The sequence below is a fragment of the Gadus morhua genome, chromosome 21 (assembly GCF_902167405.1).
Source record: "Gadus morhua chromosome 21, gadMor3.0, whole genome shotgun sequence".
Taxonomy (NCBI): Eukaryota; Metazoa; Chordata; class Actinopteri; order Gadiformes; family Gadidae; genus Gadus; species Gadus morhua.
In genome coordinates this window covers 1,960,160-1,979,387 of record NC_044068.1, presented here as the reverse complement: position 1 = coordinate 1,979,387, position 19,228 = coordinate 1,960,160, and the positions used below count along the sequence as shown (strand labels likewise).

The following is a 19,228-nucleotide window of genomic DNA, read 5'->3' as shown; positions in this document are numbered from 1 at the left end:
ACTGTGGTACTGGGGTAGTACTGTGGTAGTACTGTGGTACTATGGTAGTACTGGGGTAGTACTGTGGTACTGGGGTAGTACTGTGGTAGTACTGTGGCACTATGGTAGTAGTGTGGTAGTACTGTGGTACTATGGCAGTACTTTGGTACTGTGGTAGTACTGTAGTACTATGTCAGTATTGTTGTACTATATCAGTACTGTAGTATTATGGTAGTACTATGGGACTGTTAGTACTGTGGTAGTACTACGTCAGTCCTACCATGTCTGTACTGTAGTATCATATCTGTACTGTGGTACTAGGTCAGTAATGTAGTACTTTGTCAGTACCATAGTACTATGTCGTCCTACTGACATGATATTGGTAAACATGGAGACATAGGGTACGTCTTCCCCTAAATCGGAGGCTGAAGGGAGTACCACCTGCCCTACATAGCATCCAGCCCTCCACCTCGCGTCTATATTTAAACCCTAGCGTAACTTGTCTCTAAAACGTCGAGTTTAGCGGCCAACCGCCTCAGAAGTCTCTTCGTACGAACGACGGGTAGCGGGTCCTCTCCTGGTGTTGCCATGGTGACGACAGCATCTCCTGTGGCCTTGATCAGCCCGGGTTACCTGGGGAACTCAAACGTCTTCGTACCTCGTCAGACAGGCACAGGCTGGCTGATGACCTGTCGCACCCTCTCTGATGTGTCTGAGGTAAGTGGATGCTATAGCTGTCGACGTACGTGCTGGGAACAGTATGCTGATGTACCTGCTCTGTTGAATGGCTCATGTGTGTATTATTATTATTGTGTATCATATATTAACAGAACAGCTGAAGCTGTGTGCTCTCACGATGTAGTAAATACATCTTCAGGTGTTCCATGAGAGATGGTGCTTTGATCAGAACAATAGTCTTAATAAGGTCATCAGTTATTTTATTACCACATATCATCCGGTCCCATCCAACACATATTGTTGACCAGTTATAAAACTGTACAGTAAAAAAACAAATAAAAAAAGTAGAATATATTAAACTCCTTTCATGTCGTTATTTTTGGCAAAACTTCTTATTTCCCCTGTGGGGGTTAAATGCAGAAATCCAAAACGAAAGAAAAAATATATACTTTAAAAATAATTAAAGAATTATGAAGCAATTATTAATATTAATAACATAAATAAGGTGGTGATAATATCAATCTCCAGGAGAAGCGAACCCTCATGCAGTGTCATAAGATTCAGTCGGGGGCAGACAGACAGGAGGACAGACAGACAGGTAGAAGCACCGAGTGATCCCATTGGTTGAATTTAGTCCTTCCGGATGCTAGTCTACAGTACAGCTGAATTAGAATGGTTTGACGTTGCCACGGTGATCAAGCATAACAAACCTGACGCCAGAACCTGATTCTACGCTGCTGTGATGATGGGAAAGCTCAGCCTTCCAGACGACCAGACCGCCCATTGGACCGTACCAACGGGTAGTAGGAGCTGTGTGGGGACCCCTCCCCTCCCCTCTCTCCCTCCCTCCCTCCCTCCCTCCCTCCCTCCCTCCCTCCCTCCCACTTGTTATGAGACAAGGTGGTGGGGATCGGGTTTGAGTTCTCTGTCCCACAGTCGGAGATTAAGCTAAAAATGGATGCAGATATGGTGTTGATCTTGGTCAGCTGATGTCTAAAGGTCAGCTGACCTTGGGCTGGGTCAAGGTCAGGAGATATCCTGATTGCGAGGGATCTGGAAGCATCAATTCAGAGGCTTGCAGGTGGACTATGGGCGATGGGGTTCGAACCCACAACCTTTTGTCTGACTTCCTCCCCACAGTCTGGACCAATCGGAATCCCCCGACAGATGTTAGTTTGGTTTAGCATTATGAAGAACAGATATCACAAAATAACTCTAGAATATGAAATAATTATTGCTGTCTTGCTGTATTTTATTTTCCACTATTATCTCGTTGCTTCTAGAAACTTTCATAAACGTTCCTGTTATGTAAAACTAACGGAGGAGTTAGGGACCTCCGAGAGTTCCTCTGTAAAGTAAAAAAGGCACGGTCCTAAATTAAAAGAGGCTGAGGTACCGCAGGGTTCCCCCTCAGAACCCGGGTCCAGTGATCCTAGGGTCTGTGTTGACAGAACCCGGGTCCAGTGATCCTAGGGTCCGTGTTGACAGAACCCGGGTCCAGTGATCCTAGGGTCCGTGTTGACAGAACCCGGGTCCAGTGATCCTAGGGTCTGTTCTGACAGAACCCGGGTCCGGTGATCCTAGGGTCTGTTCTGACAGAACCCGGGTTCAGTGATCCTAGGGTCCGTGTTGACAGAACCCGGGTCCAGACCCTCTCTGGGTCCTCAGAGTATAACCCCCAGACAGGCAGCCTGTTCTCTGTGTGTAGCTCTTCCATTGGTTAAAATAAAGGATGAGGTCAGTCCGTCTCTCAGCCAATCACCACGAGGTGAGGGGGGGGGGGGGGGGGGCTTCCATCTCCTGCTGAAGGTTTGTCAGAGACGTGTTCTGAACTCAAGTCAAAGGACGTGTTGGTTAACGAGTGTCTCGTTAACGAGTGTCTCGTTAACGTCTGGCTAACGAGTGTCTTGTTAAACAGCTCTTTAACTCCACCCCTCCTGACCGGTTGTGAAGGTTGAATCTCGTCTCACGTCCCGTCTCCTCCTCCTCGTCCGATCAGAGTCCTCGCCGGGCGGCGGCGCCACCTCCTGTTGCCGTGGAGACGTCGAAGCATGTCTCCATCATGAGCCGGGCCTTGCAGACGTTGACCACGTCCTCCAGCTCGTCCGTGGTGCGGAGCAGGACCTCCAGGTACTCCTGGGACTCCTGGTCCAGGTGCTGCTCTGCCTCGTCTGCACACACACACGCACACACATACAGACACACACACACGCCTCGTTAGGGATCGACCAATCACAGCTCAGTAGGGATCGACCAATCAATCAATCAATCAGCAAGTCAAATAGATCTCCTTAAGGTGGACCAATCACATCTTCTTTAACGGGTGGGTTTGTCATCTCATGTCGTCTAGGTTGATTGGTCAAGTTCGCCCAATCACTGCTTCTCCCTTTACAGCTACTGGTTCACCTGCTGCTGGTGTAGTTACTGGTCCAGTGAAGCCTCCCCTCTGTGGGTTGGAGCGGGTTGCTATACTGGTCTGTTAGGAAGCTCTGACACTCGATTGTGATTGATGGGAGGATTACCCTCCAATGTCCCCCCCTTCCAGGGAGGAGCCTGGTGATTTATGGCTCTGGGAGACCGAGGGCAGTAATGCCTTATTGATCTGAGGCCCGCCGGGTTTAGAAGATCACCAGGGAGTCACAGCTCTCTACATCTGAAAATTACCTCAAGTGTTGGTCCACTGAGAGCCATGTGACCCCTGACCCCAGTGTCGGTCTCAGAGAGTTGGTGGAGCTCAGGCCTCCACCCAGGCCTAACGAGGCCCCTAGAGCAGGGAGGTGGAGCTGAGGACCCCTCCCAGACCTAACGCGGCCTCCACCTCTCTGCTCTGAGTTAAGCAGCTAAGGCCAGCCAGAGAGCATCATTGGAGCTGTGTATGTATGTCAGCTCAGTGGAGCGGTACTGCGGCCCAGTGACTCAGCAGAGAGCCAGTCGTCCTGCGGTCTGTGGAGCCTGAAATACAAACACCTAGGAAGGAGGGGTTCAAGGGCTGTTCCTCCACCAGGTGTGACGGTGTTCAGACACGGCCAGCCGCTTAAACACCTCCCCTCCAGTGACATCACAAGTGGGACTGTACACCCAGATGCATGATGGGTAGATCAGCCCTCCATTCGACTCAGTGGACTGCACCAACCGGTATGATGGATAGATGGGCCCACCAGCCGATTGGACTATACCAACTGGTATGTGTAACTGGTATGTGATGGCTGTGATGGTTCATCCCATCACAGACGGTGGCCTCTGAAAGACGATCGTTTAAGGCCTTGAGGTTGAAGGAAGTACAATTTCAGAGCGGACATTGGTTTCCTCGTTGGTCTAATCCGTGTCCCCGGACCGGTGAGAACCTGATACCAGGGGCCACTTCCTGTTAAACAGGATAGCTGGGTGGCTGATAGCTCTAGCACTCTGGGTCTGATCTGATTGGTCCTAACAGCCTGTGTCTCTCATGTGATTGGTTCTAACAGACTGTGTCTCTGTTCTGATTGGTTCTTACAGCCTGTGTCTCTCATGTGATTGGTCCTAACAGAACGGGTCTCTGTTGTGATTGGTTCTTACAGCCTGTGTCTCTCATGTGATTGGTTCTAACAGACTCTGTATCTGTTCTGATTGGTCCTCAAGCCCCTGTCCCTGCTGTGATTGGTCTACTCACAGTCGGGGCTCCGCCTCCCGGGGGCCACCATCAGCAGGCCCTTGGCCTCTGTCAGCTCGGCCCTGAGCCTCTCCCTCCGGCAACGCAGGGCCGCAATCTGCTGCTGCCGCCGCTCGGCCACACGCAGCCGCGCGTTGAAGTACTGCAGGCCCTGGGGAACACAGAACGTAAGACGCAGAACCCTGGGGAACACAGAACGTAAGACACAGAACCCTGGGGAACACAGAACGTAAGACGCAGAACCCTGGGGAACACAGAACGTAAGACGCAGAACCCTGGGGAACACAGAACACGTGGTACTGCAGGCCCTGGGGAACACAGAACGTAAGACGCAGAACCCTGGGGAACACAGAACACGTGGTACTGCAGGCCCTGGGGAACACAGAACGTAAGACACAGAACCCTGGGGAACACAGAACGTAAGACGCAGAACCCTGGGGAACACAGAACGTAAGACGCAGAACCCTGGGGAACACAGAACGTAAGACGCAGAACCCTGGGGAACACAGAACACATGGTAGGGAACCCTGGAGAACCCTGGGGAACACTGAATACAAGGAAGAGAACCCTAACCTGGGGAACACAGAACACAAGGTATGGAACCCTGGAGAACATACAGAACTCTGGAGAACACACAGAACACATGACAGAACCCTGGGGAACACAGAACGTATGGTACAGAACCCTGGGTAACCCTGGAGAACACACAGAACGTATGACAGAACCCTGGGAAACACAGAACGTATGGTACAGAAACCTGGGTAATCCTGGAGAACACACAGAACGTATGACAGAACCCTGGAGAACACAGAACACATGGTACAGAACCCAGAACATGTAACGGAACCCAACAATGCGGTACCACTTCTACATCATGCTTCTCCACCAGTGCTAAAGTTCTGTAAACCTGTACAGTGCACATGCCACGTCTCTGCAGTGGGCTACACACACTCTAACACACACTGAGTCAACTTCTGCTGTTATTACACCAAATGTCAAGTCTCAAACACACTTAAGCTGAGAGTTAACGTACCTTCTCCACATCCTGGAACGTTTGCTGCAGAAACACAGGAAATAAGCAGGTCAACACACAGTGGAACATCTGATGCTCTGATTGGTCCTACAGACTGCATCTCTCGTGTGATTGGTCCTAAGAGATTGTCTCGTGTGATTGGTCCTACAGACTGCGTCTCGTGTGATTGGTCCTAACATAATGTGTGTCTTGTGTGATTGGTCCTCAAAGACTGTGTCTCGTGTGATTGGTCCTAACATAATGTGTGTCTTGTGTGTTTGGTCCTAACAGACTGTGTCTCTCGTGTGATTGGTCCTACAGACTGTGTCTTGTTTGATTGGTCCTAACATAATGTGTCTCTCGTGTGATTGGTCCTAACAGACTGTGTCTTGTGTGATTGGTCCTAACAGACTGTGTCTTGTGTCATTGGGCCAAACAGACTGCGTCTCGTGTGATTGTGACTGTGTCTCGTGTGATTGGTCCTAACAGACTGCGTCTCGTGTGATTGGTCCTAACATAATATGTCTCTCATGTGATTGGTCCTAACAGACTGTGTCTTCTGTGATTGGTCCTGACAGACTGTGTCTTGTGTGATTGGTCCTACAGACTGTGTCTCGTGTGATTGGTCCTAACAGACTGTGTCTCGTGTGATTGGTCCTAACAGGGTGGGGGCGGACCTCCTGCCGGCTCCTCTGCAGGGGGTCCAGGGGGTCTATCTGGTAGACGGTGATCTCGAAGGGCTGGTGGGCCCGGTCCCGCTGGCCCTCTGCCCGCCGGCCCAGAGAGGAGTCTGGGAGGGGGGCCGGGATCAGGCGGCGCCGCTGGACCCCTGGAAGACAGAACCGGGTCAGTACTGGGTACCAGAACCAGGTCAGCACTGGGTACTAGAACCAGAACCAGGTCAGCACTGGGTACCAGAACCAGAACCAGAACCAGGTCAGTACTGGGTACCAGAACCAGAACCGGGTCAGCACTGGGTACCAGAACCAGAACCAGAACCAGGTCAGCACTGGGTACCAGAACCAGAACCAGATCAGTACTGGGTACCAGAACCAGAACCAGGTCAGCACTGGGTACCAGAACCAGAACCAGAACCAGATCAGCACTGGGTACCAGAACCAGAACCAGAACTAGGTCAGCACTGGGTACTAGAACCAGAACCAGTTCAGTACTGGTTATTAGAACCAGAACCAGGTCAGTGCTGGTTACTAGAACTCAGAACCCTTAACTACCTCACTTAGAACCAGAGTGTAGAACACAAACAAGCCGTTCCCTCAAAGACTTCCGAACCATAACATAGAACATAATAAAAGCCTTTCCTCATACACTTAAGAACCACAACGTAGAACGTCAGAAGATTATCGATGACATTTCAAAATGTAAATCAAAAACCAATTGCGGTTGTTTTTCCTGAAAGTGGTTCTATAATTAACTACGAGGCGTGTGTGTGTGTGTGTGTGTGTGTGTGTGTGTGTGTGTGTGTGTGTGTGTGTGTGTGTGTGTGTGTGTGTGTGTGTGTGTGTGTGTGTGTGTGTGTGTGTGTGTGTGTGTGGGATCATTGTAGACGGATATGTACAGGAGTCTCCCAGCTCATTATGTATTCATGAAGAGAAGACCTGACACACACACACACACACACACACACGCACGCACGCCCGGGCACACACACACACTCTTATCTGACCAATAGGAGGACACAGGGCTCTAGAGTACATCATTGCCTCGCTCCACCTAGTCGGCATGGAAACACTCTGGGTAATAGAGGCTGACGGCTCCTCAGGAAGAGGATGTATAACGCTGTGGTTATTATGCAGCTTGTGATGCGCTGTGTGCATCATGCAGCTCCCTCTGCAAAGGTCACACCTCTGAATGCATAGGTAGCGCTCGCCACAGCAAACCCTCTATAGAGAAGGGCTGTATAGGGTTAGGGCTGCGGCGGACTCCAAGATGACACTGACTGACTGACTGACTGACTGACTGACTGACTGACTGACTGACTGACTGAGAGACAGAGAGAGAGAGAGATGCAGACTGACAGAGAGACAGACTGACTGACTGAGAGACAGAGAGAGAGAAAGAGAGACTAACAGAGAGACAGAGAGTTTGAGAGAAAGAGAGACAGATAGAGAGACACGGAGACGGACAGAGAGGGAGATAGAGACAGAAAGAGAGACTGAGAGAGAGACAGAGAGACAGTCTATCAGACAGACAGAGAGAGAGACAGACTGAGAGAGAGACTGAAAGAGCGACTGATTAACAGATTTTTCAGTCAGACAGACGGACAGCCTCACAATCAGACAGCCTGTCAGGCCGACAGACAGCCTGTCAGGCCGACAGACAGCCTGTCAGTCAGTCAGACAGACAGACAGACAGCCTTACAGTCAGACAGCATGTCAGACAGACAGTCTGTCAGCCCGCCGGTCAGGCAGACAGGCCCCTCACCGTTGCCCCTCTTCTTGGGGGACTTGTTGACGCGGCCGCGGTTCCGCGTGACGTCGTCGCTCATGGAGTCGCGGGCGGAGGACGCCGTCTCGCTGTCGCGCCGCATGCTCTCGTAGCCGCTGCTGCCGCCGCTGTGGTAGAACAAGGCGGTGCGGCCCATGGCGGGGGGCAGCTCGCCGCTCAGCACGCTGCTGTTGTCGCTGGCGACGCCGCTGCTGTGGCGCTGGGCGGGGCGCGGCGCCGTCACCTTACTGTAGGGGGAGGGGATCCCCCCGCCCTCGCCCCCCGCCCCCTCCCCGCCCCCCGCCTGCCTCCTGCCGCTCCCCGCCGCCAGCTCGCTGACCCGGCTGTTGGCCGCCCGTCCCCCCCCCGCCCCCGGCCCCCCCGCCGTGGCGCCCGGGGGTTTCCCGGGGGGAGGGGCGTCGTCCTGGGAGCTCGGGGTCCTCGAGGCGCTGGAGGACGGCGAGCGACTCTTTGACACCCCGGACCCGCCCCCGGGCCCGCCCCCGGAGGACCTGGCCCCGCCCGGTCTGGGGGCGGCGGCCATGGGGGGCGGAGCTCCGAGCCTCACGGAGGAGGCCGGTCGGCCCCCCAGGTCCTCTCTGGAGCTCGGACCCCCGCCCCTCTCCAGGGACATCCCATAATGCAGCAGGGCGCCCCCCTTGGCGCCGCGCGTCTTGAGGCTGGAGGTCATCCTGAGCGCGGGGGGCTCGTCCCGGAGCCGGGAGCGGGGCTCCGCCTCCGGCGGCGGCGCCCGGGGCAGCGTGGACCGCCAGGAGGCCATGCCCCCCCCCCGGGGGTCCGGGGCCCCGGGGCCGCCGGGGGGGGGGCTCCCAGACCCCGCTTTAGGGGCCCGGCCGGTCCTGTGTCCGCCGGACCGCTTCCCCAGGGAGGAGAACCGGCCCCCCGTCCCGGGAGACCCCTCCGGCTCCCAGACGGACTCCGAGGACCCCTGGGGCCCCGACACCATCCCCAGGGTGGTGGCCCCCCGGGTGAGGCGGGGCCCCCTCCCCGGGGGGTCCCCCTGCTGGGGGGGGGGGGAGGAGGAGGAGGGGGGGGCTTGGTTCTTGGGGGGCCGCGGGACGCTGTGGCTGTTGCCCCCGGCGACGCTCGGCCCGCTCCGCCGCCGCCCCGCCTCCCCGGGGCCCGAGGTCGGCCAGAGGTCGTACTGCCGGGCCCCCCGCCGGCGCTCCTCCTCCGGGGGGCCCCGGGGGGAGGGGCTTGGGCCGCCGGGGGAGGGTCTGGGAGGCGGGGGAGCTGAGGGAACCGGCTCGGGTCCTGGTCCCTCTGAGAGCCGCTCGGGGGGGCTCCGCGGGCGAGGGGGCGGGGGTCCGACACGGCGCGGTCCCCAGCTCGCCCTCCAGCTCGGAGAAGCCGATCCCGCTGTCGTACTGGGAGCTGTGGGAGCTGTGGGAGCCCTGGGCGTGGTCCCGGCGCCACAGAGCCGCGGCGGGCTGCGGGCCGGAGGCCGCCGCCCCCAGCCCGGTGAGGTAGGCGTCGTACTCGTCGCTGATGCTGCTGATGATGCTGACGGAGCCGCGGCCAGCCCCGCCCCCAGTGAGGCCCGGGGCCCCCGGGCCGAGGGGCCGGTCCTCCACCAGGGTGAACACCAGCTGGTCCTCCCCGTTCAGCTCCAGGGGGCGCTGCAGGGTCACGGTGGTCCTGAAGAGGTCCCGGTCCAGACCCCACCCCCCAACGGGGTGGAGCTCCGTGGGGGGCATCCCCACAGGGGGCGCCCGCCCCCCCCCGGGCCCCGGTGTGGCCTGGGGGCCCCTGGGGAGAGAGGGGGAGTCGGAGGGCTTCGGGGCCGTTGCACGGAGGTAGAGCTTCTCCCGGACCACCGCCTCGGGAGGGGCGGACCGGGCCGAGACCCCCTCCCTGGACGAGACCCCCTCCCGGGCCCCGGGGGGCCGGTCCGATGTTGGGGGTGGCACAGTGTCAGGGGGTTTAGCAGCGACCAGGCCCTGGGGGGGGGCGGCGGCGGCGGGGCCCTCGGGGGCCAGGCCGGGGGGGCCCTCGCTGCCGTCGATGCAGTCCAGCCGCTCCTGCAGCTCGGCGAAGGTGTCGCAGCGGAGCCGGCTGCCCCCGCGGGGGGGGGCCCTGAGGGGCGGGGCCCGCCTCCTCACCAGGGAGGGGACGATGGGGATGAAGGCCGGGGGGCCCTCGTGGTCGCTGAGCTCCCGGTCACTGAGGGCCCCCCCGCCGGGCCCCACGTAGATGACGGTGTCGCAGGACTGCTCGCTGCTGGAGGAGTAGTCCGGGTCGCTGGGGGCCCGCGCGGGGCCCTCCGGGTCCAGGGCCACGGTCCGGGACCGGGGGTGCAGGGGTCTGAGGGCCCCCCCCCGCTGGGGCCGCTCCTCCTCACAGGAGCTGTCTCCCCCGGAGGAGCTGGAGGCGTACTGGGAGGAGGGGAGGAGAGGAGAGGAGGAGAGGAGACGAGGAGAGGAGAGGAGGAGGAGAGGAGAGGAGAGGAGGAGAGGAGAGGAGAGGAGAGGAGGAGGAGAGGAGGAGGAGGAGGAGGAGGAGAGGAGAGGAGGAGAGGAGAGGAGGAGGAGGAGGAGGAGGAGAGGAGGAGAGGAGAGGAGAGGAGGAGGAGAGGAGAGGAGAGGAGGAGAGGAGAGGAGGAGGAGAGGAGAGGAGAGGAGAGGAGGAGAGGAGAGGAGAGGAGGAGGAGAGGAGAGGAGAGGAGGAGAGGAGGAGGAGGAGGAGGAGGAGGAAGAGACAAACAAACTGATGAACAAACACACACACACACACACACACACATACGCTTATGAACACACACACTGATGACAACACACACAAACACACTCACTGATGAACACATACACACAGGCCCACACACTGATGACCACACACACACACACACTGATGCCCTCCGTGTGGTTTGGTCCAGGTCAACCTGCCCTGATGCTCTGAGGTGGACCCCCCCCCACAGACTGAGGACCGTGGGAGCAGTGGAAGGGGTGCACTTCTACGTTCTGCATGCGTATCACTGATCTATAACAGACAGATCTAGTCTGGCCGTCTCCTAACGAGGCAGAGATCCCCTTTATCGGTCGTCTCCAGGGGCTGATGATATTGATTATGCAGTGTTGTTGGTAATTCAGTGTTATTGATTACGTGACATCTCGCACTACATAAAACTCCCCATCATTCCAGTGATGGCTGGAATGGCCTGGATGCGATACGTTGCTGTTCTACGTCTGGCTGTGATACAGTTGGTCTGAAATAGTCTTTTGCAGAATCCAACCTCATACGAGAGCTAAGGTATGGCAGCTCTCAGACCTGTTCTCCACGCACTTTAGCGGAGTTTCCACCAAGAACCTTGTACCTTGTTACTGGCCTGAGATCAGTTTCTTCTCAACCGTGTTCCCATGGAAGAGCAGTCATTTCCGACTCAAGACTAGTTCAGAGTTCACCTAGACTCTGCATAGCCTCCCCCTCACCCACCACACTTAATGTATGTTGTACTTACTGTCACTTAATGTACACACTTATTGTATGCTTTATGTCCATACACTTAAATATAGTACTTAGTAGCATTGTGTAGCATCTTATCCTAGCTATTTTTGTTGTATATGGGGAATGGGTTAACCTAGAGATTGTTAGTGCTTGGTACTTGGTTCTACGAACATCCTTACTGCACCGATAGCGATATATATTGTTCTTTCTCTTCTTCTGGCAAATGGACTTATTGTAAGTCGCTTTGGGTAAAAAGGGTCTGATAAAAACCCTGAAGGTAAAGGTAACTGCAATCGAAAGGCCCCTCTCTACCACCAGGTGTTAGGAGCCAAAACCTGCCCTGTAGTGACATCACAAGTGGGGGTGTCCGCCCAGAAGTACGATCAAGCCCACCCCGTGGTCTGATCCCACTGGTAGGCTGATCCGTCTGTCAATCATACAACCGGAGAGACCTGAGGAGGACTGAGGGGGCGTGTCCTACCCGGGCCTTGTTCTTCCTGACGCGGTGAAGCCGTGAGGCCAGCTGCAGGGTGCCCAGCGTCTCCAGGTGGTGGCGCCGGTGTGCTGACACGTGGGCGATCATGGTGGTCCGACAGTTGATGTTCCCCAGAGACTCCCTCAGCAGCATGGTCAGCTTGCTGTCCCTGCATCACACAGCAAGGAGTTCCTCGTTAGGGGGGTTCCTCGTTAAGGGGTTCCTCGTTAGGGAGTTCCTCGTTAAGGAGTTCCGTGTTAAGGAGTTCCTCGTTAAGGAGTTCCTTGTTAAGGAGTTCCTTGTGAGGGAGTTCCTTGTTAAAGAATTCCTCGTTAGGGTGTTCCTCGTTAAGGAGTTCCGTGTTAAGGAGTTCCTCGTTAAGGAGTACCTCGTTAGCCGAGGCCAGAGAGACGCGATCCCCCTTCCCCTCAGGGCACGACCAGGACTCGTTAAAGCCCCCTCTCCAATTCGGTCCCACCGAACCGAGTCCCCAGACCGTAGAGCCAGAGGCACTAATATAGACCATAGAGCCAGAGGCACTAATATAGAATGTACTCCATACCAGGCTACTCTGGTTCAGACCCAGACCGTAGAGCCAGAGACACTAATATAGACCGTACTCCACAGCATGCCGCTCTGGGGTTCAGACCCAGACCGTAGAGCCAGAGACACTAATATAGACCGTACTCCACAGCATACCGCTCTGGGGTTCAGACCCAGACCGTAGAGCCAGAGACACTAATATAGACCGTACTCCACAGCATGCCGCTCTGGGGTTCAGACCCAGACCGCGGCTCACGACAGAACCGGCCTGGTCCGATTACAGGCTGGCCGGGTATTGATCTGTCCAGGACCGCGGAGTGATGAGGTGCTCAGAGACCCGCAGAGAGAGGGCAGCCGGGTGAACAGCGCTCTGTGTCTGCTGTTAATATCTAGTGTTGATATCTGTGGTTCAGATCTACCTCCCGCCTGGGGAACGGGGATTCATCCCCTCATCCCGCTGCCGCCCTGAAACCTTGGAGCAATAATGCGTAGCAACCTTGGTTTGTATTGACGGTTTGTTGAGTTGAGTGAGGATCAGATCTGAGATAAGATAAGGGACATCTTATTTAAAATGTTTTAGCTGTTTCTGAGACTTTTACTGGACTGTGATTCTGCTGCCGTGACATCTGACATTAATAACGTCAGAAATTAATAACATTAATAACATGTGACAGTGATCACATTAATGACATGTGACAGTGATAACGTTATCCTGTGTGTTCCCGTACCTGTAGGGGACGTGTTTGGCCCCGTTGACCAGAGCCAGGATCACATTCCCCAGCGCGGACAGAGACAGACACTGAGTTCCTCCTCCTCCTGCTCCTCCTCCTCCTCCTCCTCCTCCTCCTGCTCCTCCTCCTCCCACACAGCTCTCACAGCTCCCCAGGTCCAGGAGGTGAAGACGACTCCGACCTGCAGTCACTGAGCGAGAAGAGAGAGACCAGCGAGAGACCAGAGAGAGACAAGAAAGAGACCGGAGGGAGACCAGAAAGAGACCAGAAGGAGATCAGAGAGAGACCAACAAGGGGAGAGATGGAGAGAGACCGGAGAGAGACCAGAGAGAGACCAGAAAGAGACCGGAGAGAGACCAGAAGGAGACCAGAGAGAGACCAGAGAGAGACCAGAGAGAGACCGACAGGAGGATAGATGGAGAGAGACCAGAGAGAGACCGACAAGGGGAGAGATGGAGAGAGACCGACAAGGGGAGAGAGACCAGAGAGAGACCGACAGGGGGAGAGAGACCAGAGAGAGACCAGAGAGAGACCAGAAAGAGACCAGAGAGAGACCGACAGGAGGAGAGATGGAGAGAGACCAGAGAGAGACCGACAAGGGGAGAGATGGAGAGAGACCGACAAGGGGAGAGAGACCAGAGAGAGACCGACAGGGGGAGAGAGACCAGAGAGAGACCGACAAGGGGAGAGAGACCAGAGAGAGACCAACAAGGGGAGAGATGGGAGAGGGACGGACAGAGACCAGTCATCACCAGTGAGGTCATGTCAAGAGTCAGTCTGGTAGGTCTACAGGAATCATTGGCTAATTTGTCTTCGTCACCAGACCCTGAGGAGCTGCTGCATGTCCCTGCAGTGTTTACGTTCATCATCCTTCATTAGCATTAGCAGCCCAACCCCACAGTGTGCATCACATCATTGAGGCACGCCCTCTACAAAGACTTAAAGGAGGACTTGTCGCCCTTCATACAGCAGATCAAGAGGCCACTGCTTGGCTAATGGACTTAATAAAAATAAAAAAATACTGTAATAACTTCAACGTCTTTGTCGATCTGAACAGAGCGATAAGCCTCCTGCGCTGACCAGCCTCTCGTTACAATAGGAGGCGTAGTGAAGGTTGAACACCTGCGGTCTTGGCGCTCTTCTCCGGCCGCTGCTGATGCACGGTGAGGGTGAACAGGAAGTGGGCGTTCCTGCGCGTGGCCTCGTCGCAGCGGCCCCTGCTGGAGCTGCGCGCCGCCAGCGCCGCGTCCAGGAAGAAGGCGGCCTGCTCCGCCGAGGAGGAGAGCAGCTCCCGCTGGTTCTGGAGCTGAGGAGGGGGGAGGAGGAGGAGGGGGAGGAGGAGGGGGAGGAGGAGGAGGAGAGGGAGGAGGAGGAGGAGGAGGAGGAGGAGGAGGGGGAGGAGGAGGAGAGGGGGGGGGAGGGAGGAGGAGGAGGAGGAGGAGGGGGAGGAGAAGAGGAGGGGGAGGAGGAGGAGGAGGAGGAGGAGGAGGAGGAGGGGGAGGAGCAGGAAGAGGAGGGGGAGGAGGAGGGGGAGAAGGAGGGGGAGAAGGAGGTGGGGGAGGAGCAGGAGGAGGGGATTAGCTGGTCGGTCTTCTGCATCAAGGACAAGAATTAGAGACCAGAACCTCTAGAATATCATACACCTCCTCTTCTAGAACTGACACCTCCTCCTCCTCCTCCTCCTCCTCCTCTTCTAGATCCTACTCCTCCTCCACCTCCTCTAGAGCCTACACCACCTCCTCCACCGCCTCCTCCTTCCGTCTCCTCACCTTGGAGCCGCAGAGGGGGTCTTCCTGGAGGACCACCCCTGGCCTGCGCTGCTCCTCGTGGGGGAGGAGGTGCTCCGAGGAGGAGGAGGAGGAAGAGGAGGAGGAGGAGTAGCAGTGAGCCAGGAGGTCGCTCAGCGTCTCCTCTCGGCCGGAGATCTCCACCGCCGACACGGAGACGGAGAACCGGCCTCCGGCCTTCTCCTTCCGCTCCTCCATCACCCTGAACAGCCAGGAGATGGCTGTGGGGGCCACGCCCAGGCTCTGGGTGGAGCAGTCCCGGCCAATCAGGGTGTAGGTCTTACCTTGAGGGGGCAGGGGCAGAGAACGGAGGTTATTGGAATGAAAACGTTGTATGTATTCAAGGTCAGGGGGTCAGGGGTCGTACGTATTCAGGGTCAGAGGTCGTACCCAGGTTCGCGTGTCCGAAGCAGAAGATGCAGCCGTCGGCGCCGTTCACCACCGACTGGATGACCTCGGCAACGCTCCCCGAACACACCTCGGCCTATCAGAGTACACGACAGAACACCGTCAGCCAATGGTGCGAGAGAACACTCCCCATGTGACCTTATGTCTTCTGAGATGGATCATTAACTAATTAACTATCTAATTTCTCCTACGGGGGATTAATAAAGTTGTAACGTAACTGGTCTGATGTTAGCGTAAGTAATAATTTACTAAATGTGAATTATTAATCTGAGGTTCCTACAGAAGGCAAAGTTTGATGGACTAATCCCCAGTAGAGTGTGTGTTTGTGCTTTGGTGAGACTCCTCTAGCTGTGCCCGGGTTCCTCACACTCCCCTCCTCCGTGTTAGACCCCGTCGAGTCTGAGACGTCTCACCTGCGACGCATCCTGGGAGAAGACGGCATCGAAGGCGAACGTCTTTGGTGCAGGGGCGGAGGCACGCCTGGCAGGGGGCTCCCTGGGCTGGCCCGGGCCCCCCGGCTGGCTGGGGCCCCCCGTCTCACACAGGGTCAGCTGCTTCTTGCGGACGTCCACCTTCAGGTAGGACGTGGGGTCCGGGGCCTCGCCCGGCACCGAGCAGAGACGGACCATCACCTTGACCTGCGGCCGGGCGACAGGGAGGCTCGTTAGAACCGGTTCAGGGAATTGAACCTGCGACTCCGTTCTGCCGCATCATCAGAGTCTCCTGTGGACCAACTGCCCGGGTGCCTAGCTTAGTATCTGACGCCTAGCGTAGCATTTTGTGAATATATCTGAGCGAGTGACACCTAGCTTAGCATCTTGCACTTAGCATAGCAAATGTCAACTAGCTTAGCAACTGACCCCTAGCATAGCATCTGGTGAATATTTGAGCAAGTGACACCTGGTTTAGCACCTAATGCTTAGCTTAACGACTGCCAAATAATTGAGTGCCAGTCACTCAATCAACTGGTTAACAGTTTGTTAACGGACCTAGCGAGCGGTTATTGGTTTTCAGGGTGTCCAGCTGAGAGGCGCTGAACAGGCGTTTGGTTTAGAGCCAATAACAATCTGAGGCCGCAGCAGTTTTTAAAACGATCTGTCGCCGCGGGCAACCGAGCGTGGGATGACCTGTAAGTCAGCGGTGAGATGAAACAGACGCTCACCGCCGACCTTGTGGCGCGCGGCTAGCCACTAGTGGCGGCTGATAGCGTGGATCACCTTGCTAGGGCTGTCTGACGCTGCAGCCGCTCACTTTAGCTTTAGCGAGCGGCAGGGGTCCGTCTCTCAGACTGTCTGCAGTCCCTGCGTGATTGGCTGTTGACTTCAAGTACTGATTCAAGAGCCTTAATGAGCTTTAATACATTAACATTCACATTCAGGGCGTTTAGCAGATGCTTTTATCCAAAGCGACTTACAATAAGTACATTTGCAGGAAGAAAGAGAAACAACAATATATCTCTGTCGGTACAGTAGCTAGGATAGGTAGCTAGGATAAGACGCTACACAATGCTAAGCACTCTGTGTAAGTGCCCAGACGTACAACATATTATAAGTGCGTACATTAATAATAAATTAAAAAGTCTTTAATAAAAGAGGGCTAGTTATTGTGAGTCTTTGTTACGGTTCTGCGCTGAATGAGGGGGGGGAGGGGATCTGCAGGTTAACAAATCGCCTTGTGGGCGGGGCTCTGAACATGGGGGCGGGGCTCCGAACAGGGGGGGGTGGGGATCTGTACAGGGGGGGCGGGGCTCTGAACGGGGGGGGGTGGGGCTTTGAACAGGGCTGCCTTGCGTGGGCCATGGGCAGAAACAATGGAGGGGAGATATCAGACGCTCTGATTGGTTGACTCCGGCGAACCACAATCCATCTGGCCCTTGTTGCGGAGAGTGAAGTGGTTCTGCTGTCGCTGAGAGGACGGCGACACACGGACGGTCCGCTGGTTTAATTCAACACACGTTCTGTAGTGAGAGCACCTCCAAACAAACCACTACAACATGAGCCTCCAGCTAAGACTGGGAGGGAGAGGGGGAGGGAGAGGGAGGGAGGGAGGGAGGGAGGGAGAGGGAGAGAGGGAGGAAGGGTGGGAGAGGGAGGGAGGAAGCGAGAGAGGGGGGGGAGATAGTGAGAGGGAGGGAGGGAGGGAGGGAGGGACAAAAGAGGGAGGGAGGGGAGGAGAGAGGGAGGGATGGATGGACATGAGAGAGAGAGAGAGAGAGAGAGAGAGGGACAGAGAGAGGGAAAGAGAGAGAGGGACAGAGAGAGGGACAGAGAGAGAGAGAAAGAGAGAGAGAGAGAGAGAGGGAAACAGAGAGAGAGAGGGAGGGATGGATGGACATGAGAGAGAGAGAGAGAGAGAGAGGGACAGAGAGAGGGACAGAGAGAGAGAGAGAGAGAGAGGGACAGAGAGAGAGAGAGAGAGAGAGAGAGAGAGAGAGAGAGAGGGAGGGCTGTATTTGTGAAAGAATACACACGGCCTACCAGGGACTGTTATACTTTAAACCCACTTCATGTTACTATGGGCTGTGGTAACCTGGACAACGCAGTCCTCCCAGGTTGCTCTGGGGCTCCAGTTAAACGATCGAGTACTTCGATCCGGCGGGCCGTTGGGTCTGCGTTAATCCCTTCATCCCCGTCCCGGTCTCATGCCTCCCCAGGCCCGCCTGTAGCAGCCTGCTGATGAGTGACGGACAGGCAGGCCGACCAGTGTGAACGCTCTAGTGGGTGGGTGGGAGGGTCTGTGTAAAGGACCTTTCGTTAGAAGCAAATAGAAGATAAGTGATGAGTTTTACTGAAATGGGGCCCACTATAGAACTTCAGGTCCCAGTATAGGACATAAGGGCCTAGTAGACCCAGTATTGGACTCCAGTTCCCAGTATAGGACCAGTATAGGACGTCAGGGCCCGGTATTAGACCAGTGCTGGACCACGGCTGCAGGCGTCATGCAGGCTGAGGAGAGTCGAGTGCAGCGCTGCAGAAGGAGCTGCTCTGCATTCAGAAGGACTCCCAGCCTCATTACAGCCCCGTGCTCCCTGGAAGACGCGTCCTATTAGGCCCTCGTGCCCCACTATCAGCCTGCCTTCACCCGGGGGGGGGGCGTGTCTGCCACGGAGGACAGGCTAGTGGTGGAGGAGGTGTTCGACTCCAGGGGAAAGGTTCGGGGTTTGATCCCGAACGTCCTCAGTCGACCTGGGCATCACACAATGAGATTATTTACATTTAGGGCCTTTTAGCGGACGCTTTTATCCACGGCGACCTGGAACGGTTCACACGCTGACGGCGGAGTCGGCCCTGCAAGGCGACAGCCGACTCGTTAGTCGCATTGAGGGTGAGGCGTCTCGCTCAGGGACACCTCGACTTATCTTAACTTAACTTATCGCAGCCCGATCCCCTGTCTCTCAAGTCTCCGAGGGTAAAAGTCGTCCACTTTACTTTATAATGGAATCCCCGGCTCTGACAGCAGCAGCAGCTCTGCAGACCGAGAAGCGGGCTGGTTTGCTTCCCGATGCTTCGCTGAGCAAGTCTCTCTGAGGAAGACTCAAAGGGTCGGGCCTGTGGTGTTGTCTCACGCTTACAGACACACACACGTGCACAGACACACACGCACGTGCACAGACACACACGCACACCGGCAGTGACTGAACCAGCGGTGGTGTGCCTCTTGATGTGAGGTCTTTCCTCTGGTAGACGAAGGTGGAGCAGACAGGAGGGCTAGATAGAGGTGGAGCAGACAGGAGGTCTAGATGAAGGTGGAGCAGACAGGAGGGCTAGATGACGGTGGAGCAGACAGGTCTAGATGAAGGTGGAGCAGACAGGAGGTCTAGATGAAGGTGGAGCAGACAGGAGGTCTAGATGAAGGTGGAGCAGACAGGAGGTCTAGATGAAGGTGGAGCAGACAGGAGGTCTAGATGAAGGAGGAGCAGACAGGAGGGCTAGATGACGGTGGAGCAGACAGGAGGTCTAGATGAAGGTGGAGCAGACAGGAGGTCTAGATGAAGGTGGAGCAGACAGGAGGGCTAGATGAAGGTGGAGCCGACAGGAGGTCTAGATGAAGGTGGAGCAG

The 19,228-nt window shown here is 56.0% G+C and overlaps 1 protein-coding gene across 1 annotated transcript in view; it reads right to left on the bottom strand.

The window, feature by feature from the left end:
* Positions 1–1,540: 1,540 nt before the first annotated feature.
* LOC115534344 (kinesin-like protein KIF26A) overlaps positions 1,541–19,228 on the bottom strand; it is a 20,393-nt gene continuing 2,705 nt past the window's right edge. Inside the window, 12 exon segments of the mRNA XM_030345257.1 lie at positions 1,541–2,828; positions 4,307–4,457; positions 5,340–5,363; positions 5,996–6,147; positions 7,761–8,928; positions 8,930–10,159; positions 11,707–11,869; positions 12,972–13,164; positions 14,097–14,280; positions 14,744–15,045; positions 15,152–15,245; positions 15,583–15,807. Of these exon segments, the coding sequence (XP_030201117.1) occupies positions 2,653–2,828; positions 4,307–4,457; positions 5,340–5,363; positions 5,996–6,147; positions 7,761–8,928; positions 8,930–10,159; positions 11,707–11,869; positions 12,972–13,164; positions 14,097–14,280; positions 14,744–15,045; positions 15,152–15,245; positions 15,583–15,807 (4,062 nt within the window). The 3' untranslated portion in view covers positions 1,541–2,652.